General features: G+C 36.4%; 2 protein-coding genes across 5 annotated transcripts in view; one reads left to right on the top strand and one right to left on the bottom strand.

Annotated features, from left to right (window-relative positions):
* Positions 1-25,642, bottom strand: part of LOC133636335 (oocyte zinc finger protein XlCOF22-like) — a 520,633-nt gene that overhangs the window by 145,122 nt on the left and 349,869 nt on the right. The window lies entirely within an intron of this gene.
* LOC133636319 (trafficking kinesin-binding protein 1-like) overlaps positions 1-25,642 on the top strand; it is an 84,489-nt gene that overhangs the window by 14,497 nt on the left and 44,350 nt on the right. For 2 of the 4 annotated variants that reach the window (XM_062030215.1, XM_062030214.1), the window contains 3 exons: positions 2,922-2,998; positions 4,477-4,593; positions 4,661-4,963. In XM_062030215.1, coding sequence (XP_061886199.1) covers positions 2,922-2,998; positions 4,477-4,593; positions 4,661-4,963 — 497 coding nt within the window. The remainder of the gene's footprint in view (positions 1-2,921; positions 2,999-4,476; positions 4,594-4,660; positions 4,964-25,642) is intronic. The other 2 variants (XM_062030217.1, XM_062030216.1) reach the window with 2 other exon arrangements.

The following is a 25,642-nucleotide window of genomic DNA, read 5'->3' as shown; positions in this document are numbered from 1 at the left end:
CACACACAACAATTGAGAGGAGACACAAACACCACACACACAACAATTGAGAGGAGACACAAACACCACACACACAACAATTGAGAGGAGACACAAACACCACACACACAACAATTGAGAGGAGACACAAACACCACACACACAACAATTGAGAGGAGACACAAACACCACACACAACAATTGAGAGGAGACACAAACACCACACACAACAATTGAGGAGACACAAACACCACACACACAACAATTGAGAGGAGACACAAACACCACACACAACAATTGAGAGGAGACACAAACACCACACACACAACAATTGAGAGGAGACACAAACACCACACACAACAATTGAGAGGAGACACAAACACCACACACAACAATTGAGAGGAGACACAAACACCACACACACAACAATTGAGAGGAGACACAAACACCACACACACAACAATTGAGAGGAGACACAAACACCACACACAACAATTGAGAGGAGACACAAACACCACACACACAACAATTGAGAGGAGACACAAACACCACACACAACAATTGAGAGGAGACACAAACACCACACACACAACAATTGAGAGGAGACACAAACACCACACACACAACAATTGAGAGGAGACATAAACACCACACACACAACAATTGAGAGGAGACACAAACACCACACACAACAATTGAGAGGAGACACAAACACCACACACAACAATTGAGGAGACACAAACACCACACACAACAATTGAGAGGAGACACAAACACCACACACAACAATTGAGAGGAGACACAAACACCACACACAACAATTGAGAGGAGACACAAACACTACACACAACAATTGAGAGGAGACACAAACACCACACACAACAATTGAGAGGAGACACAAACACCACACACAACAATTGAGGAGACACAAACACCACACACAACAATTGAGAGGAGACACAAACACCACACAACAATTGAGAGGAGACACAAACACCACACACAACAATTGAGAGGAGACACAAACACCACACACAACAATTGAGAGGAGACACAAACACTACACAGAACAAACCAAAAGTAGTGAAACAAAAATGAATATTATCAACAACAGTATCAATATTAGTTACAATTTCAACATAGCAGTGATTAAAAATCCCTCATTGACATTATCATTAGACATTTATAAAAAAGAACAATAGTGTGACAGTGGCTTACACTTGCATCACATCTCATAAGCTTGACAACACACTGTGTCCAATATTTGCACAAAGATAAAATAAGTCATATTTTTGCTTCATTTAATAGTTGAAACAAATGTACATTATTGCAATCAGTTGATAAAACATTGTCCTTTACAATTATAAAAGCTTTTTACAAAAATATACTACTCTGCTTGCATGTCAGCAGACTGGAGTAGATCCTGCTCAAATCTATGTATTCCATCAATAGACAATCCTTTTCAATCGGGAATCGTGTTGAATTGAAAAAAAAATTTTTTTTGAATCGAATCGTGACCCCAAGAATCGATACTGAATCGAATCGTGGGACACCCAAAGATTCACAGCCCTAATATATATATATATATATATATATATATATATATATATATATATATATATATATATATATATACACACACTACCGTTCAAAAGTTTGGGGTCACCCAAACAATTTAGTGTTCGAGCCTTCATTTCTAAGAACAAAAATAGACTGTGGAGTTTCAGATGAAAGTTCTCTTTTTCTGGCCATTTTGAGCGTTTAATTGACCCCACAAATGTGATGCTCCAGAAAGTCAATCTGCTCAAAGGAAGGTCAGTTTTGTAGCTTCTGTAACGAGCTAAAGTGTTTTCAGATGTGTGAACATGATTGCACAAGGGTTTTCTAATCATCAATTAGCCTTCTGAGCCAATGAGCAAACACATTGTACCATTAGAACACTGGAGTGATAGTTGCTGGAAATGGGCCTCTATACACCTATGTAGATATTGCACCAAAAAGCAGACATTTGCAGCTAGAATAGTCATTTACCACATTAGCAATGTATAGAGTGTATTTCTGTAAAGTTAAGACTAGTTTAAAGTTATCTTCATTGAAAAATAAGGACATTTTAATGTGACGCCAAACTTTTGAACGGTAGTGTATATATATATATATATATATATATATATATATATATATGTCTTAATTAGATTATCCAAAAAATAGTGCTCGATACCGTGGTAGAGCGTAATATGTATGTGTAGGAAAAAAATCACAAGACTATTTCATCTCTACAGGCCTGTTTCATGAGGGATTTCCTCAATCCTCAGGAGATTTTAATGGAAGCATTCACATACCATGGTTTATATAGGGCACAGAGCGGGTGGCTGTACCTGTACGCCTGCCTGTACCCACCCGCTCTGTGCCCTATATAAACCATGGTATGTGAATGCTTCCATTAAAATCTCCTGAGGATTGAGGAAATCCCTCATGAAACAGGCCTGTAGAGATGAAATAGTCTTGTGATTTTTTTCCTACACATACATATATATATATATATATATATATATATATATATATATACATATATATATATGAGTTAATTGTTGTGCTGAAAGTGTGGGTGAAATAGTTGGTGGTTTGAAGTGATTGCAGAGAAGTGATGATGATGATGATGATGATGATGGAGAGGACAAAATGAATAACACCTGAGGGGAAGTTGTGTCACAAACTTGACCTGCTCTTGAGAGGAATACTCTCCAAAGTGGCGAGATGACATAAGGAAAAAAGGTAGTGTGTGTGTGTGTGTGTGTGTGTGTGTGTGTGTGTGTGTGTGTGTGTGTGTGTGTGTGTGTGTGTGTGTGTGTGTGTGTGTGTGTGTGTGTGTGTGTGTGTGTGTGTGTGTGTGTGTGTGAGTGTGTGCATGCTAACCTCTTGGTGGTCCTCTGGTGTGTCCACAGTGCTGTGTGCGGACAGAGTGGGCCAGATGACCAAGACCTACAATGACATTGATGCTGTCACACGACTTCTGGAAGAGGTGTTATTTTGTCCCAATACCACTATTTCTTTTCCCATATTGGACCTTTGAGTATTGGCCCATAACCATTTGAATCCCATACCAATGCTAGCTAGGTGGTCACAGTAATGCATGAAGCTGATCTACCAGAGGTTTGCGTGTACTAAAACTTGTGCTAACTAGATAGCATACGCAGAGCTGATCTACATTGTGTTCCTTTAGTGAGCAGAATAAGATGCATTTAGCACGCCTCTCTTCAGGAATATTAGCTGATCATCACAATACTGGGAGGGGAAGATGCCAATTCAATGCAGTGTGATTCATCAAGACAGATCACTGTTCTGCCGGTGCTATTTTGCCTCTTTATTTAGCACGTCTGAAAATGATGTGCAAAGTGACAGCTGACAAATATGTCAACATATTTGGACTGTGAGAAATGTGAAAGAAAATAGACATCTTGTCTATTCAGCAATATATTTGTTGGCTGACTTAAGTGGCTGATTCAAACTAATTTAATTGATGCATTTTAGTGTTTTCTGGCCTTTTTGTTTATGCCTTCATTCTTTATGTATGAAAAAAAACACCTTTTAATATGTCTTTTCTTGCATTTGGATCATTCTAGAACAGGGGTCTGAAACTTACAGCCTGGGGCCCATTTCATGCTCATATTTTGTGGCCCTCTACTTAACTTCATAGTTTGGTGTCACACTCAAAGCCTGGGGGCCAGATCTGGACCGCCACATCATTTTATAAAGCCTAAAAATAGTCATAAAGTATGTTACTATCTTTTGCCATTTTGACAGAGAAAATACATCCATCAAACTATTATGTTATCTGATCATGCAACAAATGAAAATATCATTTACAGAAAAACTGCCAGAACTTTACTGTAAAAAAAAAAAAAAAGAAAAACATTTTAGAGTTTATAGTAAAAATAACACAAAAGTGTCAGCTCAGTTGCCAGAATTTTACCACCAAAAAAAGTGGTACAATTTATTCGATTACATAATTTGTCTTCCTTCAGTGTAGATAATTAATATATATAGTAATCAAATGTGTAACAATATTATTAAGCAATTCCAATATTCATATAACATTGACTGTATGATATATAGGTGATGGTGGGCCGATACTACGAAGATTACCTGAACAGGAACATGTCTTCTTGCTGTTGTAGAAAGAGAGAGATCTGGACCATATAACATTGACTGTATGATATATAGGTGATGGTGGGCCGATACTATGATGATTACCTGAACAGGAACATGTCTTCTTGCTGTTGTAGAAAGAGAGAGATCTGGACCATATAACATTGACTGTATGATATATAGGTGATGGTGGGCCGATACTACGATGATTACCTGAACAGGAACATGTCTTCTTGCTGTTGTAGAAAGAGAGATCTGGACCATATAACATTGACTGTATGATATATAGGTGATGGTGGGCTGATACTACGAAGATTACCTGAACAGGAACATGTCTTCTTGCTGTTTTAGAAAGAGAGAGATCTGGAGTTGGCGGCAAGGATCGGTCAGTCCCTCCTGAAGAAGAACCGGGTTCTGACGGAGCGGAAGGACTATCTGGAGGAGCAAGTGGGACAAATGACGGAGGAGGTGGGCACGCTCAGGTCTAAGCGAGCATGCTGGACTGGTCTCAGGCCCTGAACAAGACCTCTTCCAGGTGGCACAGCTGCACCATGAGCTGAACCTGAAGGACGAGCTGCTGCACTTCTACACCAACGCTGCCGAGGAGAGCGAGGAGGAGTCGGGCGCTTCCCCAACGTCAGCACGGAGTTCCTGGCATCAATCCACCCAAAGCTGCCCCGCATGTGCAGTAGTGCCGGTGGGAGCCTTACCTTGTGTTTACCTTTCTCCAAGGGGCAGGAAGAGTCGAGCGGATGCTGCGTCCGGAATGTTCCTGAGCGACACGCTGCAGAAGAAACTCCGAGAGCTTGAAGAAGAGAACCTGTCCCTGCGATCTGAGGTCAACAAAAAAAGTCCCTCCATTTTACAGCTCAGTCGCCAGAATAATCATGTTTCCGCTGTAAAAAGACACCGTAGATTGGATGGTAAAAGAACATTTTTCAAAAAAGCTGGCAGCTTTACTGGTACCATTTATCAATTGACAGTAATGCACTGTAAAAACAACGACTACAGATGTACAATGAACATTTACATTGACTGTAAAAACAACGACTACAGATGTACAATGAACATCTACATTGACAGTAAAAACAACGACCACAGATGTACAATGAACATTTACATTGACAGTAAAAACAACGACCACAGCTGTACAATGAACATTTACATTGACTGTAAAAACAACGACCACAGATGTACAATGAACATTTACATTGACAGTAAAAACAACGACCACAGCTGTACAATGAACATTTACATTGACTGTAAAAACAACGACTACAGATGTACAATGAACATTTACATTGACTGTAAAAACAACGACTACAGATGTACAATGAACATTTACATTGACAGTAAAAACAACGACCACAGATGTACAATGAACATTTACATTGACAGTAAAAACAACGACCACAGCTGTACAATGAACATTTACATTGACTGTAAAAACAACGACCACAGATGTACAATGAACATTTACATTGACAGTAAAAACAACGACCACAGCTGTACAATGAACATTTACATTGACAGTAAAAACAACGACCACAGCTGTACAATGAACATTTACATTGACAGTAAAAACAACGACCACAGATGTACAATGAACATTTACATTGACAGTAAAAACAACGACCACAGCTGTACAATGAACATTTACATTGACAGTAAAAACAACGACCACAGCTGTACAATGAACATTTACATTGACAGTAAAAACAACGACTACAGATGTACAATGAACATTTACATTGACAGTAAAAACAACGACCACAGCTGTACAATGAACATTTACATTGACTGTAAAAACAACGACTACAGATGTACAATGAACATTTACATTGACAGTAAAAACAACGACTACAGATGTACAATGAACATCTACATTGACAGTAAAAACAACGACCACAGATGTACAATGAACATTTACATTGACAGTAAAAACAACGACCACAGCTGTACAATGAACATTTACATTGACAGTAAAAACAACGACCACAGCTGTACAATGAACATTTACATTGACTGTAAAAACAACGACCACAGCTGTACAATGAACATTTACATTGACAGTAAAAACAACGACCACAGCTGTACAATGAACATTTACATTGACAGTAAAAACAACGACCACAGCTGTACAATGAACATTTACATTGACAGTAAAAACAACGACCACAGCTGTACAATGAACATTTACATTGACAGTAAAAACAACGACCACAGATGTACAATGAACATTTACATTGACAGTAAAAACAACGACCACAGCTGTACAATGAACATTTACATTGACAGTAAAAACAACGACCACAGCTGTACAATGAACATTTACATTGACAGTAAAAACAACGACCACAGCTGTACAATGAACATTTACATTGACTGTAAAAACAACGACCACAGCTGTACAATGAACATTTACATTGACAGTAAAAACAACGACCACAGATGTACGATGAACATTTACATTGACAGTAAAAACAACGACCACAGCTGTACGATGAACATTTACACTGACAGTAAAAACAACGACCACAGCTGTACGATGAACATTTACACTGACAGTAAAAACAACGACCACAGCTGTACAATGAACATTTACATTGACAGTAAAAACAACGACCACAGATGTACAATGAACATTTACATTGACAGTAAAAACAACGACCACAGATGTACAATGAACATTTACATTGACAGTAAAAACAACGACCACAGATGTACAATGAACATTTACATTGACAGTAAAAACAACGACCACAGCTGTACAATGAACATTTACATTGACAGTAAAAACAACGACCACAGCTGTACAATGAACATTTACATTGACAGTAAAAACAACGACCACAGCTGTACAATGAACATTTACATTGACAGTAAAAACAACGACCACAGATGTACAATGAACATTTACATTGACAGTAAAAACAACGACCACAGCTGTACAATGAACATTTACATTGACTGTAAAAACAACGACCACAGCTGTACAATGAACATTTACATTGACAGTAAAAACAACGACCACAGATGTACGATGAACATTTACATTGACAGTAAAAACAACGACCACAGCTGTACGATGAACATTTACACTGACAGTAAAAACAACGACCACAGCTGTACGATGAACATTTACACTGACAGTAAAAACAACGACCACAGCTGTACAATGAACATTTACATTGACAGTAAAAACAACGACCACAGATGTACAATGAACATTTACATTGACAGTAAAAACAACGACCACAGCTGTACAATGAACATTTACATTGACAGTAAAAACAACGACCACAGATGTACAATGAACATTTACATTGACAGTAAAAACAACGACCACAGCTGTACAATGAACATTTACATTGACAGTAAAAACAACGACCACAGCTGTACAATGAACATTTACATTGACAGTAAAAACAACGACCACAGATGTACAATGAACATTTACATTGACTGTAAAAACAACGACCACAGATGTACAATGAACATTTACATTGACTGTAAAAACAACGACCACAGATGTACAATGAACATTTACATTGACAGTAAAAACAACGACCACAGCTGTACAATGAACATTTACATTGACAGTAAAAACAACGACCACAGCTGTACAATGAACATTTACATTGACAGTAAAAACAACGACTACAGCTGTACAATGAACATTTACATTGACAGTAAAAACAACGACTACAGATGTACGATGAACATTTACATTGACAGTAAAAACAACGACCACAGCTGTACGATGAACATTTACACTGACAGTAAAAACAACGACCACAGCTGTACGATGAACATTTACATTGACAGTAAAAACAACGACCACAGCTGTACGATGAACATTTACACTGACAGTAAAAACAACGACCACAGCTGTACAATGAACATTTACATTGACAGTAAAAACAACGACCACAGATGTACGATGAACATTTACACTGACAGTAAAAACAACGACCACAGCTGTACAATGAACATTTACATTGACTGTAAAAACAACGACCACAGATGTACAATGAACATTTACATTGACTGTAAAAACAACGACCACAGATGTACAATGAACATTTACATTGACAGTAAAAACAACGACTACAGATGTACAATGAACATTTACATTGACAGTAAAAACAACGACTACAGATGTACAATGAACATCTACATTGACAGTAAAAACAACGACCACAGATGTACAATGAACATTTACATTGACAGTAAAAACAACGACCACAGATGTACAATGAACATTTACATTGACAGTAAAAACAACGACCACAGCTGTACAATGAACATTTACATTGACTGTAAAAACAACGACCACAGATGTACAATGAACATTTACATTGACAGTAAAAACAACGACCACAGCTGTACAATGAACATTTACATTGACAGTAAAAACAACGACCACAGCTGTACAATGAACATTTACATTGACAGTAAAAACAACGACCACAGATGTACAATGAACATTTACATTGACAGTAAAAACAACGACCACAGCTGTACAATGAACATTTACATTGACAGTAAAAACAACGACCACAGCTGTACAATGAACATTTACATTGACTGTAAAAACAACGACCACAGCTGTACAATGAACATTTACATTGACAGTAAAAACAACGACCACAGCTGTACAATGAACATTTACATTGACAGTAAAAACAACGACTACAGATGTACAATGAACATTTACATTGACAGTAAAAACAACGACCACAGCTGTACAATGAACATTTACATTGACTGTAAAAACAACGACTACAGATGTACAATGAACATTTACATTGACAGTAAAAACAACGACTACAGATGTACAATGAACATCTACATTGACAGTAAAAACAACGACCACAGATGTACAATGAACATTTACATTGACAGTAAAAACAACGACCACAGCTGTACAATGAACATTTACATTGACAGTAAAAACAACGACCACAGCTGTACAATGAACATTTACATTGACAGTAAAAACAACGACCACAGATGTACAATGAACATTTACATTGACAGTAAAAACAACGACCACAGCTGTACGATGAACATTTACACTGACAGTAAAAACAACGACCACAGCTGTACGATGAACATTTACACTGACAGTAAAAACAACGACCACAGCTGTACAATGAACATTTACATTGACTGTAAAAACAACGACCACAGATGTACAATGAACATTTACATTGACAGTAAAAACAACGACCACAGCTGTACAATGAACATTTACATTGACAGTAAAAACAACGACCACAGATGTACAATGAACATTTACATTGACAGTAAAAACAACGACCACAGATGTACAATGAACATTTACATTGACAGTAAAAACAACGACCACAGCTGTACAATGAACATTTACATTGACAGTAAAAACAACGACCACAGCTGTACAATGAACATTTACATTGACTGTAAAAACAACGACCACAGCTGTACAATGAACATTTACATTGACAGTAAAAACAACGACCACAGCTGTACAATGAACATTTACATTGACAGTAAAAACAACGACCACAGCTGTACAATGAACATTTACATTGACAGTAAAAACAACGACCACAGCTGTACAATGAACATTTACATTGACAGTAAAAACAACGACCACAGATGTACAATGAACATTTACATTGACAGTAAAAACAACGACCACAGCTGTACAATGAACATTTACATTGACAGTAAAAACAACGACCACAGCTGTACAATGAACATTTACATTGACAGTAAAAACAACGACCACAGCTGTACAATGAACATTTACATTGACTGTAAAAACAACGACCACAGCTGTACAATGAACATTTACATTGACAGTAAAAACAACGACCACAGATGTACAATGAACATTTACATTGACAGTAAAAACAACGACCACAGCTGTACGATGAACATTTACACTGACAGTAAAAACAACGACCACAGCTGTACGATGAACATTTACACTGACAGTAAAAACAACGACCACAGCTGTACAATGAACATTTACATTGACAGTAAAAACAACGACCACAGATGTACAATGAACATTTACATTGACAGTAAAAACAACGACCACAGCTGTACAATGAACATTTACATTGACAGTAAAAACAACGACCACAGATGTACAATGAACATTTACATTGACAGTAAAAACAACGACCACAGCTGTACAATGAACATTTACATTGACAGTAAAAACAACGACCACAGCTGTACAATGAACATTTACATTGACAGTAAAAACAACGACCACAGCTGTACAATGAACATTTACATTGACAGTAAAAACAACGACCACAGCTGTACAATGAACATTTACATTGACAGTAAAAACAACGACCACAGCTGTACAATGAACATTTACATTGACTGTAAAAACAACGACCACAGCTGTACAATGAACATTTACATTGACAGTAAAAACAACGACCACAGATGTACAATGAACATTTACATTGACTGTAAAAACAACGACCACAGATGTACAATGAACATTTACATTGACTGTAAAAACAACGACCACAGATGTACAATGAACATTTACATTGACAGTAAAAACAACGACCACAGCTGTACAATGAACATTTACATTGACAGTAAAAACAACGACCACAGCTGTACAATGAACATTTACATTGACAGTAAAAACAACGACTACAGCTGTACAATGAACATTTACATTGACAGTAAAAACAACGACTACAGATGTACGATGAACATTTACATTGACAGTAAAAACAACGACCACAGCTGTACGATGAACATTTACACTGACAGTAAAAACAACGACCACAGCTGTACGATGAACATTTACATTGACAGTAAAAACAACGACCACAGCTGTACGATGAACATTTACACTGACAGTAAAAACAACGACCACAGCTGTACAATGAACATTTACATTGACAGTAAAAACAACGACCACAGATGTACGATGAACATTTACACTGACAGTAAAAACAACGACCACAGCTGTACAATGAACATTTACATTGACTGTAAAAACAACGACCACAGATGTACAATGAACATTTACATTGACTGTAAAAACAACGACCACAGATGTACAATGAACATTTACATTGACAGTAAAAACAACGACCACAGCTGTACAATGAACATTTACATTGACAGTAAAAACAACGACCACAGCTGTACAATGAACATTTACATTGACAGTAAGAACAACGACCACAGCTGTACAATGAACATTTACACTGACAGTAAAAACAACGACCACAGCTGTACAATGAACATTTACACTGACAGTAAAAACAACGACCACAGCTGTACAATGAACATTTACACTGACAGTAAAAACAACGACCACAGCTGTACAATGAACATTTACATTGACAGTAAGAACAACGACCACAGCTGTACAATGAACATTTACACTGACAGTAAAAACAACGACCACAGCTGTACAATGAACATTTACACTGACAGTAAAAACAACGACCACAGCTGTACAATGAACATTTACATTGACAGTAAAAACAACGACCACAGCTGTACAATGAACATTTACATTGACAGTAAAAACAACGACCACAGCTGTACAATGAACATTTACATTGACAGTAAAAACAACGACCACAGCTGTACAATGAACATTTACATTGACTGTAAAAACAACGACCACAGCTGTACAATGAACATTTACATTGACTGTAAAAACAACGACCACAGCTGTACAATGAACATTTACATTGACAGTAAAAACAACGACCACAGATGTACAATGAACATTTACATTGACTGTAAAAACAACGACCACAGATGTACAATGAACATTTACATTGACTGTAAAAACAACGACCACAGATGTACAATGAACATTTACATTGACAGTAAAAACAACGACCACAGCTGTACAATGAACATTTACATTGACAGTAAAAACAACGACCACAGCTGTACAATGAACATTTACATTGACAGTAAAAACAACGACCACAGCTGTACAATGAACATTTACATTGACAGTAAAAACAACGACTACAGATGTACGATGAACATTTACATTGACAGTAAAAACAACGACCACAGCTGTACGATGAACATTTACACTGACAGTAAAAACAACGACCACAGCTGTACGATGAACATTTACATTGACAGTAAAAACAACGACCACAGCTGTACGATGAACATTTACACTGACAGTAAAAACAACGACCACAGCTGTACAATGAACATTTACACTGACAGTAAAAACAACGACCACAGATGTACGATGAACATTTACACTGACAGTAAAAACAACGACCACAGCTGTACAATGAACATTTACATTGACTGTAAAAACAACGACCACAGATGTACAATGAACATTTACATTGACTGTAAAAACAACGACCACAGATGTACAATGAACATTTACATTGACAGTAAAAACAACGACCACAGCTGTACAATGAACATTTACATTGACAGTAAAAACAACGACCACAGCTGTACAATGAACATTTACATTGACAGTAAGAACAACGACCACAGCTGTACAATGAACATTTACACTGACAGTAAAAACAACGACCACAGCTGTACAATGAACATTTACACTGACAGTAAAAACAACGACCACAGCTGTACAATGAACATTTACATTGACAGTAAAAACAACGACCACAGCTGTACAATGAACATTTACATTGACAGTAAAAACAACGACCACAGCTGTACAATGAACATTTACATTGACAGTAAAAACAACGACCACAGCTGTACAATGAACATTTACATTGACAGTAAAAACAACGACCACAGCTGTACAATGAACATTTACATTGACAGTAAAAACAACGACCACAGCTGTACAATGAACATTTACATTGACTGTAAAAACAACGACCACAGCTGTACAATGAACATTTACATTGACAGTAAAAACAACGACCACAGATGTACAATGAACATTTACATTGACAGTAAAAACAACGACCACAGATGTACAATGAACATTTACATTGACAGTAAAAACAACGACCACAGCTGTACAATGAACATTTACATTGACAGTAAAAACAACGACCACAGCTGTACAATGAACATTTACATTGACAGTAAAAACAACGACCACAGCTGTACAATGAACATTTACATTGACAGTAAAAACAACGACCACAGCTGTACAATGAACATTTACATTGACAGTAAAAACAACGACCACAGCTGTACAATGAACATTTACATTGACAGTAAAAACAACGACCACAGCTGTACAATGAACATTTACATTGACTGTAAAAACAACGACCACAGCTGTACAATGAACATTTACATTGACAGTAAAAACAACGACCACAGATGTACGATGAACATTTACATTGACAGTAAAAACAACGACCACAGCTGTACGATGAACATTTACATTGACAGTAAAAACAACGACCACAGCTGTACGATGAACATTTACACTGACAGTAAAAACAACGACCACAGCTGTACGATGAACATTTACACTGACAGTAAAAACAACGACCACAGCTGTACAATGAACATTTACATTGACTGTAAAAACAACGACCACAGATGTACAATGAACATTTACATTGACAGTAAAAACAACGACCACAGCTGTACAATGAACATTTACATTGACAGTAAAAACAACGACCACAGATGAACAATGAACATTTACATTGACAGTAAAAACAACGACCACAGCTGTACAATGAACATTTACATTGACAGTAAAAACAACGACCACAGCTGTACAATGAACATTTACATTGACAGTAAAAACAACGACCACAGCTGTACAATGAACATTTACATTGACTGTAAAAACAACGACCACAGCTGTACGATGAACATTTACATTGACAGTAAAAACAACGACCACAGATGTACGATGAACATTTACATTGACAGTAAAAACAACGACCACAGCTGTACGATGAACATTTACACTGACAGTAAAAACAACGACCACAGCTGTACGATGAACATTTACACTGACAGTAAAAACAACGACCACAGCTGTACAATGAACATTTACATTGACTGTAAAAACAACGACCACAGATGTACAATGAACATTTACATTGACTGTAAAAACAACGACCACAGATGTACAATGAACATTTACATTGACAGTAAAAACAACGACCACAGCTGTACAATGAACATTTACATTGACAGTAAAAACAACGACCACAGCTGTACAATGAACATTTACATTGACAGTAAAAACAACGACCACAGCTGTACGATGAACATTTACATTGACAGTAAAAACAACGACCACAGATGTACGATGAACATTTACATTGACAGTAAAAACAACGACCACAGCTGTACGATGAACATTTACACTGACAGTAAAAACAACGACCACAGCTGTACGAGGAACATTTACATTGACAGTAAAAACAACGACCACAGCTGTACGATGAACATTTACACTGACAGTAAAAACAACGACCACAGCTGTACAATGAACATTTACATTGACAGTAAAAACAACGACCACAGATGTACAATGAACATTTACATTGACAGTAAAAACAACGACCACAGCTGTACAATGAACATTTACATTGACAGTAAAAACAACGACCACAGCTGTACAATGAACATTTACATTGACAGTAAAAACAACGACCACAGATGTACAATGAACATTTACATTGACAGTAAAAACAACGACCACAGCTGTACAATGAACATTTACATTGACAGTAAAAACAACGACCACAGCTGTACAATGAACATTTACATTGACAGTAAAAACAACGACTACAGATGTACAATGAACATTTACATTGACAGTAAAAACAACGACCACAGCTGTACAATGAACATTTACATTGACTGTAAAAACAACGACTACAGATGTACAATGAACATTTACATTGACAGTAAAAACAACGACTACAGATGTACAATGAACATTTACATTGACAGTAAAAACAACGACCACAGCTGTACAATGAACATTTACATTGACTGTAAAAACAACGACTACAGATGTACAATGAACATCTACATTGACAGTAAAAACAACGACCACAGATGTACAATGAACATTTACATTGACAGTAAAAACAACGACCACAGCTGTACAATGAACATTTACATTGACAGTAAAAACAACGACCACAGCTGTACAATGAACATTTACATTGACAGTAAAAACAACGACCACAGATGTACAATGAACATTTACATTGACAGTAAAAACAACGACCACAGCTGTACGATGAACATTTACACTGACAGTAAAAACAACGACCACAGCTGTACGATGAACATTTACACTGACAGTAAAAACAACGACCACAGCTGTACAATGAACATTTACATTGACTGTAAAAACAACGACCACAGATGTACAATGAACATTTACATTGACAGTAAAAACAACGACCACAGCTGTACAATGAACATTTACATTGACAGTAAAAACAACGACCACAGATGTACAATGAACATTTACATTGACAGTAAAAACAACGACCACAGATGTACAATGAACATTTACATTGACAGTAAAAACAACGACCACAGCTGTACAATGAACATTTACATTGACAGTAAAAACAACGACCACAGCTGTACAATGAACATTTACATTGACAGTAAAAACAACGACCACAGCTGTACAATGAACATTTACATTGACAGTAAAAACAACGACCACAGATGTACAATGAACATTTACATTGACAGTAAAAACAACGACCACAGCTGTACAATGAACATTTACATTGACAGTAAAAACAACGACCACAGCTGTACAATGAACATTTACATTGACAGTAAAAACAACGACCACAGCTGTACAATGAACATTTACATTGACTGTAAAAACAACGACCACAGCTGTACAATGAACATTTACATTGACAGTAAAAACAACGACCACAGATGTACGATGAACATTTACATTGACAGTAAAAACAACGACCACAGCTGTACGATGAACATTTACACTGACAGTAAAAACAACGACCACAGCTGTACGATGAACATTTACACTGACAGTAAAAACAACGACCACAGCTGTACAATGAACATTTACATTGACAGTAAAAACAACGACCACAGATGTACAATGAACATTTACATTGACAGTAAAAACAACGACCACAGCTGTACAATGAACATTTACATTGACAGTAAAAACAACGACCACAGATGTACAATGAACATTTACATTGACAGTAAAAACAACGACCACAGCTGTACAATGAACATTTACATTGACAGTAAAAACAACGACCACAGCTGTACAATGAACATTTACATTGACAGTAAAAACAACGACCACAGCTGTACAATGAACATTTACATTGACAGTAAAAACAACGACCACAGATGTACAATGAACATTTACATTGACAGTAAAAACAACGACCACAGCTGTACAATGAACATTTACATTGACTGTAAAAACAACGACCACAGCTGTACAATGAACATTTACATTGACAGTAAAAACAACGACCACAGATGTACGATGAACATTTACATTGACAGTAAAAACAACGACCACAGCTGTACGATGAACATTTACACTGACAGTAAAAACAACGACCACAGCTGTACGATGAACATTTACACTGACAGTAAAAACAACGACCACAGCTGTACAATGAACATTTACATTGACAGTAAAAACAACGACCACAGATGTACAATGAACATTTACATTGACAGTAAAAACAACGACCACAGCTGTACAATGAACATTTACATTGACAGTAAAAACAACGACCACAGATGTACAATGAACATTTACATTGACAGTAAAAACAACGACCACAGCTGTACAATGAACATTTACATTGACAGTAAAAACAACGACCACAGCTGTACAATGAACATTTACATTGACAGTAAAAACAACGACCACAGATGTACAATGAACATTTACATTGACTGTAAAAACAACGACCACAGATGTACAATGAACATTTACATTGACTGTAAAAACAACGACCACAGATGTACAATGAACATTTACATTGACAGTAAAAACAACGACCACAGCTGTACAATGAACATTTACATTGACAGTAAAAACAACGACCACAGCTGTACAATGAACATTTACATTGACAGTAAAAACAACGACTACAGCTGTACAATGAACATTTACATTGACAGTAAAAACAACGACTACAGATGTACGATGAACATTTACATTGACAGTAAAAACAACGACCACAGCTGTACGATGAACATTTACACTGACAGTAAAAACAACGACCACAGCTGTACGATGAACATTTACACTGACAGTAAAAACAACGACCACAGCTGTACGATGAACATTTACACTGACAGTAAAAACAACGACCACAGCTGTACAATGAACATTTACATTGACAGTAAAAACAACGACCACAGATGTACGATGAACATTTACACTGACAGTAAAAACAACGACCACAGATGTACAATGAACATTTACATTGACTGTAAAAACAACGACCACAGATGTACAATGAACATTTACATTGACTGTAAAAACAACGACCACAGATGTACAATGAACATTTACATTGACAGTAAAAACAACGACTACAGATGTACAATGAACATTTACATTGACAGTAAAAACAACGACTACAGATGTACAATGAACATCTACATTGACAGTAAAAACAACGACCACAGATGTACAATGAACATTTACATTGACAGTAAAAACAACGACCACAGATGTACAATGAACATTTACATTGACAGTAAAAACAACGACCACAGCTGTACAATGAACATTTACATTGACTGTAAAAACAACGACCACAGATGTACAATGAACATTTACATTGACAGTAAAAACAACGACCACAGCTGTACAATGAACATTTACATTGACAGTAAAAACAACGACCACAGCTGTACAATGAACATTTACATTGACAGTAAAAACAACGACCACAGCTGTACAATGAACATTTACATTGACAGTAAAAACAACGACCACAGCTGTACAATGAACATTTACATTGACTGTAAAAACAACGACCACAGCTGTACAATGAACATTTACATTGACAGTAAAAACAACGACCACAGATGTACAATGAACATTTACATTGACAGTAAAAACAACGACCACAGATGTACAATGAACATTTACATTGACAGTAAAAACAACGACCACAGCTGTACAATGAACATTTACATTGACAGTAAAAACAACGACCACAGCTGTACAATGAACATTTACATTGACAGTAAAAACAACGACCACAGCTGTACAATGAACATTTACATTGACAGTAAAAACAACGACCACAGCTGTACAATGAACATTTACATTGACAGTAAAAACAACGACCACAGCTGTACAATGAACATTTACATTGACTGTAAAAACAACGACCACAGCTGTACAATGAACATTTACATTGACAGTAAAAACAACGACCACAGCTGTACGATGAACATTTACATTGACTGTAAAAACAACGACCACAGCTGTACAATGAACATTTACACTGACAGTAAAAACAACGACCACAGCTGTACAATGAACATTTACACTGACAGTAAAAACAACGACCACAGCTGTACAATGAACATTTACACTGACAGTAAAAACAACGACCACAGCTGTACAATGAACATTTACATTGACAGTAAAAACAACGACCACAGCTGTACAATGAACATTTACATTGACAGTAAAAACAACGACCACAGCTGTACAATGAACATTTACATTGACAGTAAAAACAACGACCACAGCTGTACGATGAACATTTACATTGACTGTAAAAACAACGACCACAGCTGTACGATGAACATTTACATTGACAGTAAAAACAACGACCACAGATGTACGATGAACATTTACATTGACAGTAAAAACAACGACCACAGCTGTACGATGAACATTTACACTGACAGTAAAAACAACGACCACAGCTGTACGATGAACATTTACACTGACAGTAAAAACAACGACCACAGCTGTACAATGAACATTTACATTGACAGTAAAAACAACGACCACAGCTGTACAATGAACATTTACATTGACTGTAAAAACAACGACCACAGATGTACAATGAACATTTACATTGACTGTAAAAACAACGACCACAGATGTACAATGAACATTTACATTGACAGTAAAAACAACGACCACAGCTGTACGATGAACATTTACATTGACAGTAAAAACAACGACCACAGCTGTACGATGAACATTTACATTGACTGTAAAAACAACGACCACAGATGTACGATGAACATTTACATTGACTGTAAAAACAACGACCACAGATGTACGATGAACATTTACACTGACAGTAAAAACAACGACCACAGCTGTACGATGAACATTTACACTGACAGTAAAAACAACGACCACAGCTGTACGATGAACATTTACACTGACAGTAAAAACAACGACCACAGCTGTACGATGAACATTTACATTGACAGTAAAAACAACGACCACAGCTGTACAATGAACATTTACATTGACAGTAAAAACAACGACCACAGATGTACGATGAACATTTACATTGACAGTAAAAACAACGACCACAGATGTACGATGAACATTTACATTGACAGTAAAAACAACGACCACAGCTGTACGATGAACATTTACATTGACTGTAAAAACAACGACCACAGCTGTACGATGAACATTTACATTGACTGTAAAAACAACGACCACAGATGTACGATGAACATTTACACTGACAGTAAAAACAACGACCACAGCTGTACGATGAACATTTACACTGACAGTAAAAACAACGACTACAGATGTACAATGAACATTTACATTGACAGTAAAAACAACGACCACAGCTGTACGATGAACATTTACATTGACAGTAAAAACAACGACCACAGATGTACGATGAACATTTACATTGACAGTAAAAACAACGACCACAGATGTACGATGAACATTTACATTGACAGTAAAAACAACGACCACAGCTGTACGATGAACATTTACATTGACTGTAAAAACAACGACCACAGCTGTACGATGAACATTTACATTGACTGTAAAAACAACGACCACAGATGTACGATGAACATTTACATTGACAGTAAAAACAACGACCACAGCTGTACGATGAACATTTACACTGACAGTAAAAACAACGACCACAGCTGTACGATGAACATTTACACTGACAGTAAAAACAACGACTACAGATGTACAATGAACATTTACATTGACAGTAAAAACAACGACCACAGCTGTACAATGAACATTTACATTGACAGTAAAAACAACGACCACAGCTGTACAATGAACATTTACATTGACAGTAAAAACAACGACCACAGCTGTACAATGAACATTTACATTGACAGTAAAAACAACGACCACAGCTGTACAATGAACATTTACATTGACAGTAAAAACAACGACCACAGCTGTACAATGAACATTTACATTGACAGTAAAAACAACGACTACAGCTGTACAATGAACATTTACATTGACAGTAAAAACAACGACTACAGCTGTACAATGAACATTTACATTGACAGTAAAAACAACGACTACAGCTGTACAATGAACATTTACATTGACAGTAAAAACAACGACTACAGCTGTACAATGAACATTTACATTGACAGTAAAAACAACGACTACAGCTGTACAATGAACATTTACATTGACAGTAAAAACAACGACTACAGATGTACAATGAACATTTACATTGACAGTAAAAACAACGACTACAGATGTACAATGAACATCTACATTGACAGTAAAAACAACGACCACAGATGTACAATGAACATTTACATTGACAGTAAAAACAACGACCACAGCTGTACGATGAACATTTACATTGACAGTAAAAACAACGACCACAGCTGTACGATGAACATTTACATTGACAGTAAAAACAACGACCACATATGTACGATGAACATTTACATTGACAGTAAAAACAACGACCACAGCTGTACGATGAACATTTACACTGACAGTAAAAACAACGACCACAGCTGTACGATGAACATTTACACTGACAGTAAAAACAACGACCACAGCTGTACAATGAACATTTACATTGACTGTAAAAACAACGACCACAGATGTACAATGAACATTTACATTGACAGTAAAAACAACGACCACAGCTGTACAATGAACATTTACATTGACAGTAAAAACAACGACCACAGATTTACAATGAACATTTACATTGACAGTAAAAACAACGACCACAGATGTACAATGAACATTTACATTGACAGTAAAAACAACGACCACAGCTGTACAATGAACATTTACATTGACAGTAAAAACAACGACCACAGCTGTACAATGAACATTTACATTGACAGTAAAAACAACGACCACAGCTGTACAATGAACATTTACATTGACTGTAAAAACAACGACCACAGCTGTACAATGAACATTTACATTGACAGTAAAAACAACGACCACAGCTGTACAATGAACATTTACATTGACAGTAAAAACAACGACCACAGCTGTACAATGAACATTTACATTGACAGTAAAAACAACGACCACAGCTGTACAATGAACATTTACATTGACAGTAAAAACAACGACCACAGATGTACAATGAACATTTACATTGACAGTAAAAACAACGACCACAGCTGTACAATGAACATTTACATTGACAGTAAAAACAACGACCACAGCTGTACAATGAACATTTACATTGACAGTAAAAACAACGACCACAGCTGTACAATGAACATTTACATTGACTGTAAAAACAACGACCACAGCTGTACAATGAACATTTACATTGACAGTAAAAACAACGACCACAGATGTACAATGAACATTTACATTGACAGTAAAAACAACGACCACAGCTGTACGATGAACATTTACACTGACAGTAAAAACAACGACCACAGCTGTACGATGAACATTTACACTGACAGTAAAAACAACGACCACAGCTGTACGATGAACATTTACACTGACAGTAAAAACAACGACCACAGCTGTACAATGAACATTTACATTGACAGTAAAAACAACGACCACAGCTGTACAATGAACATTTACATTGACAGTAAAAACAACGACCACAGCTGTACAATGAACATTTACATTGACAGTAAAAACAACGACCACAGCTGTACAATGAACATTTACATTGACAGTAAAAACAACGACCACAGCTGTACAATGAACATTTACATTGACAGTAAAAACAACGACCACAGCTGTACAATGAACATTTACATTGACAGTAAAAACAACGACCACAGCTGTACAATGAACATTTACATTGACTGTAAAAACAACGACCACAGCTGTACAATGAACATTTACATTGACAGTAAAAACAACGACCACAGATGTACAATGAACATTTACATTGACTGTAAAAACAACGACCACAGATGTACAATGAACATTTACATTGACTGTAAAAACAACGACCACAGATGTACAATGAACATTTACATTGACAGTAAAAACAACGACCACAGCTGTACAATGAACATTTACATTGACAGTAAAAACAACGACCACAGCTGTACAATGAACATTTACATTGACTGTAAAAACAACGACCACAGCTGTACAATGAACATTTACATTGACAGTAAAAACAACGACCACAGATGTACAATGAACATTTACATTGACTGTAAAAACAACGACCACAGATGTACAATGAACATTTACATTGACTGTAAAAACAACGACCACAGATGTACAATGAACATTTACATTGACAGTAAAAACAACGACCACAGCTGTACAATGAACATTTACATTGACAGTAAAAACAACGACCACAGCTGCACAATGAACATTTACATTGACAGTAAAAACAACGACCACAGCTGTACGATGAACATTTACATTGACAGTAAAAACAACGACCACAGCTGTACGATGAACATTTACACTGACAGTAAAAACAACGACCACAGCTGTACAATGAACATTTACACTGACAGTAAAAACAACGACCACAGCTGTACAATGAACATTTACACTGACAGTAAAAACAACGACCACAGATGTACGATGAACATTTACACTGACAGTAAAAACAACGACCACAGCTGTACAATGAACATTTACATTGACTGTAAAAACAACGACCACAGATGTACAATGAACATTTACATTGACTGTAAAAACAACGACCACAGATGTACAATGAACATTTACATTGACAGTAAAAACAACGACCACAGCTGTACAATGAACATTTACATTGACAGTAAAAACAACGACCACAGCTGTACAATGAACATTTACATTGACAGTAAGAACAACGACCACAGCTGTACAATGAACATTTACACTGACAGTAAAAACAACGACCACAGCTGTACAATGAACATTTACACTGACAGTAAAAACAACGACCACAGCTGTACAATGAACATTTACACTGACAGTAAAAACAACGACCACAGCTGTACAATGAACATTTACATTGACAGTAAAAACAACGACCACAGCTGTACAATGAACATTTACATTGACAGTAAAAACAACGACCACAGCTGTACAATGAACATTTACATTGACAGTAAAAACAACGACCACAGCTGTACAATGAACATTTACATTGACAGTAAAAACAACGACCACAGCTGTACAATGAACATTTACATTGACAGTAAAAACAACGACCACAGCTGTACAATGAACATTTACATTGACTGTAAAAACAACGACCACAGCTGTACAATGAACATTTACATTGACAGTAAAAACAACGACCACAGATGTACAATGAACATTTACATTGACAGTAAAAACAACGACCACAGATGTACAATGAACATTTACATTGACAGTAAAAACAACGACCACAGCTGTACAATGAACATTTACATTGACAGTAAAAACAACGACCACAGCTGTACAATGAACATTTACATTGACAGTAAAAACAACGACCACAGCTGTACAATGAACATTTACATTGACAGTAAAAACAACGACCACAGCTGTACAATGAACATTTACATTGACAGTAAAAACAACGACCACAGCTGTACAATGAACATTTACATTGACAGTAAAAACAACGACCACAGCTGTACGATGAACATTTACATTGACTGTAAAAACAACGACCACAGCTGTACGATGAACATTTACATTGACAGTAAAAACAACGACCACAGATGTACGATGAACATTTACATTGACAGTAAAAACAACGACCACAGCTGTACGATGAACATTTACATTGACAGTAAAAACAACGACCACAGCTGTACGATGAACATTTACACTGACAGTAAAAACAACGACCACAGCTGTACGATGAACATTTACACTGACAGTAAAAACAACGACCACAGCTGTACGATGAACATTTACACTGACAGTAAAAACAACGACCACAGCTGTACAATGAACATTTACATTGACTGTAAAAACAACGACCACAGATGTACAATGAACATTTACATTGACAGTAAAAACAACGACCACAGCTGTACAATGAACATTTACATTGACAGTAAAAACAACGACCACAGATGTACAATGAACATTTACATTGACAGTAAAAACAACGACCACAGCTGTACGATGAACATTTACATTGACAGTAAAAACAACGACCACAGCTGTACGATGAACATTTACATTGACAGTAAAAACAACGACCACAGCTGTACGATGAACATTTACATTGACTGTAAAAACAACGACCACAGCTGTACGATGAACATTTACATTGACAGTAAAAACAACGACCACAGATGTACGATGAACATTTACATTGACAGTAAAAACAACGACCACAGCTGTACGATGAACATTTACACTGACAGTAAAAACAACGACCACAGCTGTACGATGAACATTTACACTGACAGTAAAAACAACGACCACAGCTGTACAATGAACATTTACATTGACTGTAAAAACAACGACCACAGATGTACAATGAACATTTACATTGACTGTAAAAACAACGACCACAGATGTACAATGAACATTTACATTGACAGTAAAAACAACGACCACAGCTGTACAATGAACATTTACATTGACAGTAAAAACAACGACCACAGCTGTACAATGAACATTTACATTGACTGTAAAAACAACGACCACAGCTGTACAATGAACATTTACATTGACAGTAAAAACAACGACCACAGATGTACAATGAACATTTACATTGACAGTAAAAACAACGACTACAGCTGTACAATGAACATTTACATTGACAGTAAAAACAACGACCACAGCTGTACAATGAACATTTACATTGACAGTAAAAACAACGACTACAGCTGTACAATGAACATTTACATTGACAGTAAAAACAACGACTACAGCTGTACAATGAACATTTACATTGACAGTAAACACAACGACCACAGATGTACGATGAACATTTACATTGACAGTAAAAACAACGACCACAGCTGTACGATGAACATTTACATTGACAGTAAAAACAACGACCACAGCTGTACGATGAACATTTACACTGACAGTAAAAACAACGACCACAGCTGTACAATGAACATTTACATTGACTGTAAA

This window comes from Entelurus aequoreus, linkage group LG20 (assembly GCF_033978785.1).
Source record: "Entelurus aequoreus isolate RoL-2023_Sb linkage group LG20, RoL_Eaeq_v1.1, whole genome shotgun sequence".
Lineage (NCBI taxonomy): Eukaryota > Metazoa > Chordata > Actinopteri > Syngnathiformes > Syngnathidae > Entelurus > Entelurus aequoreus.
The sequence above is the reverse complement of the archived record's forward strand: the minus strand, read 5'-3'. Positions and strand labels throughout refer to the sequence as shown.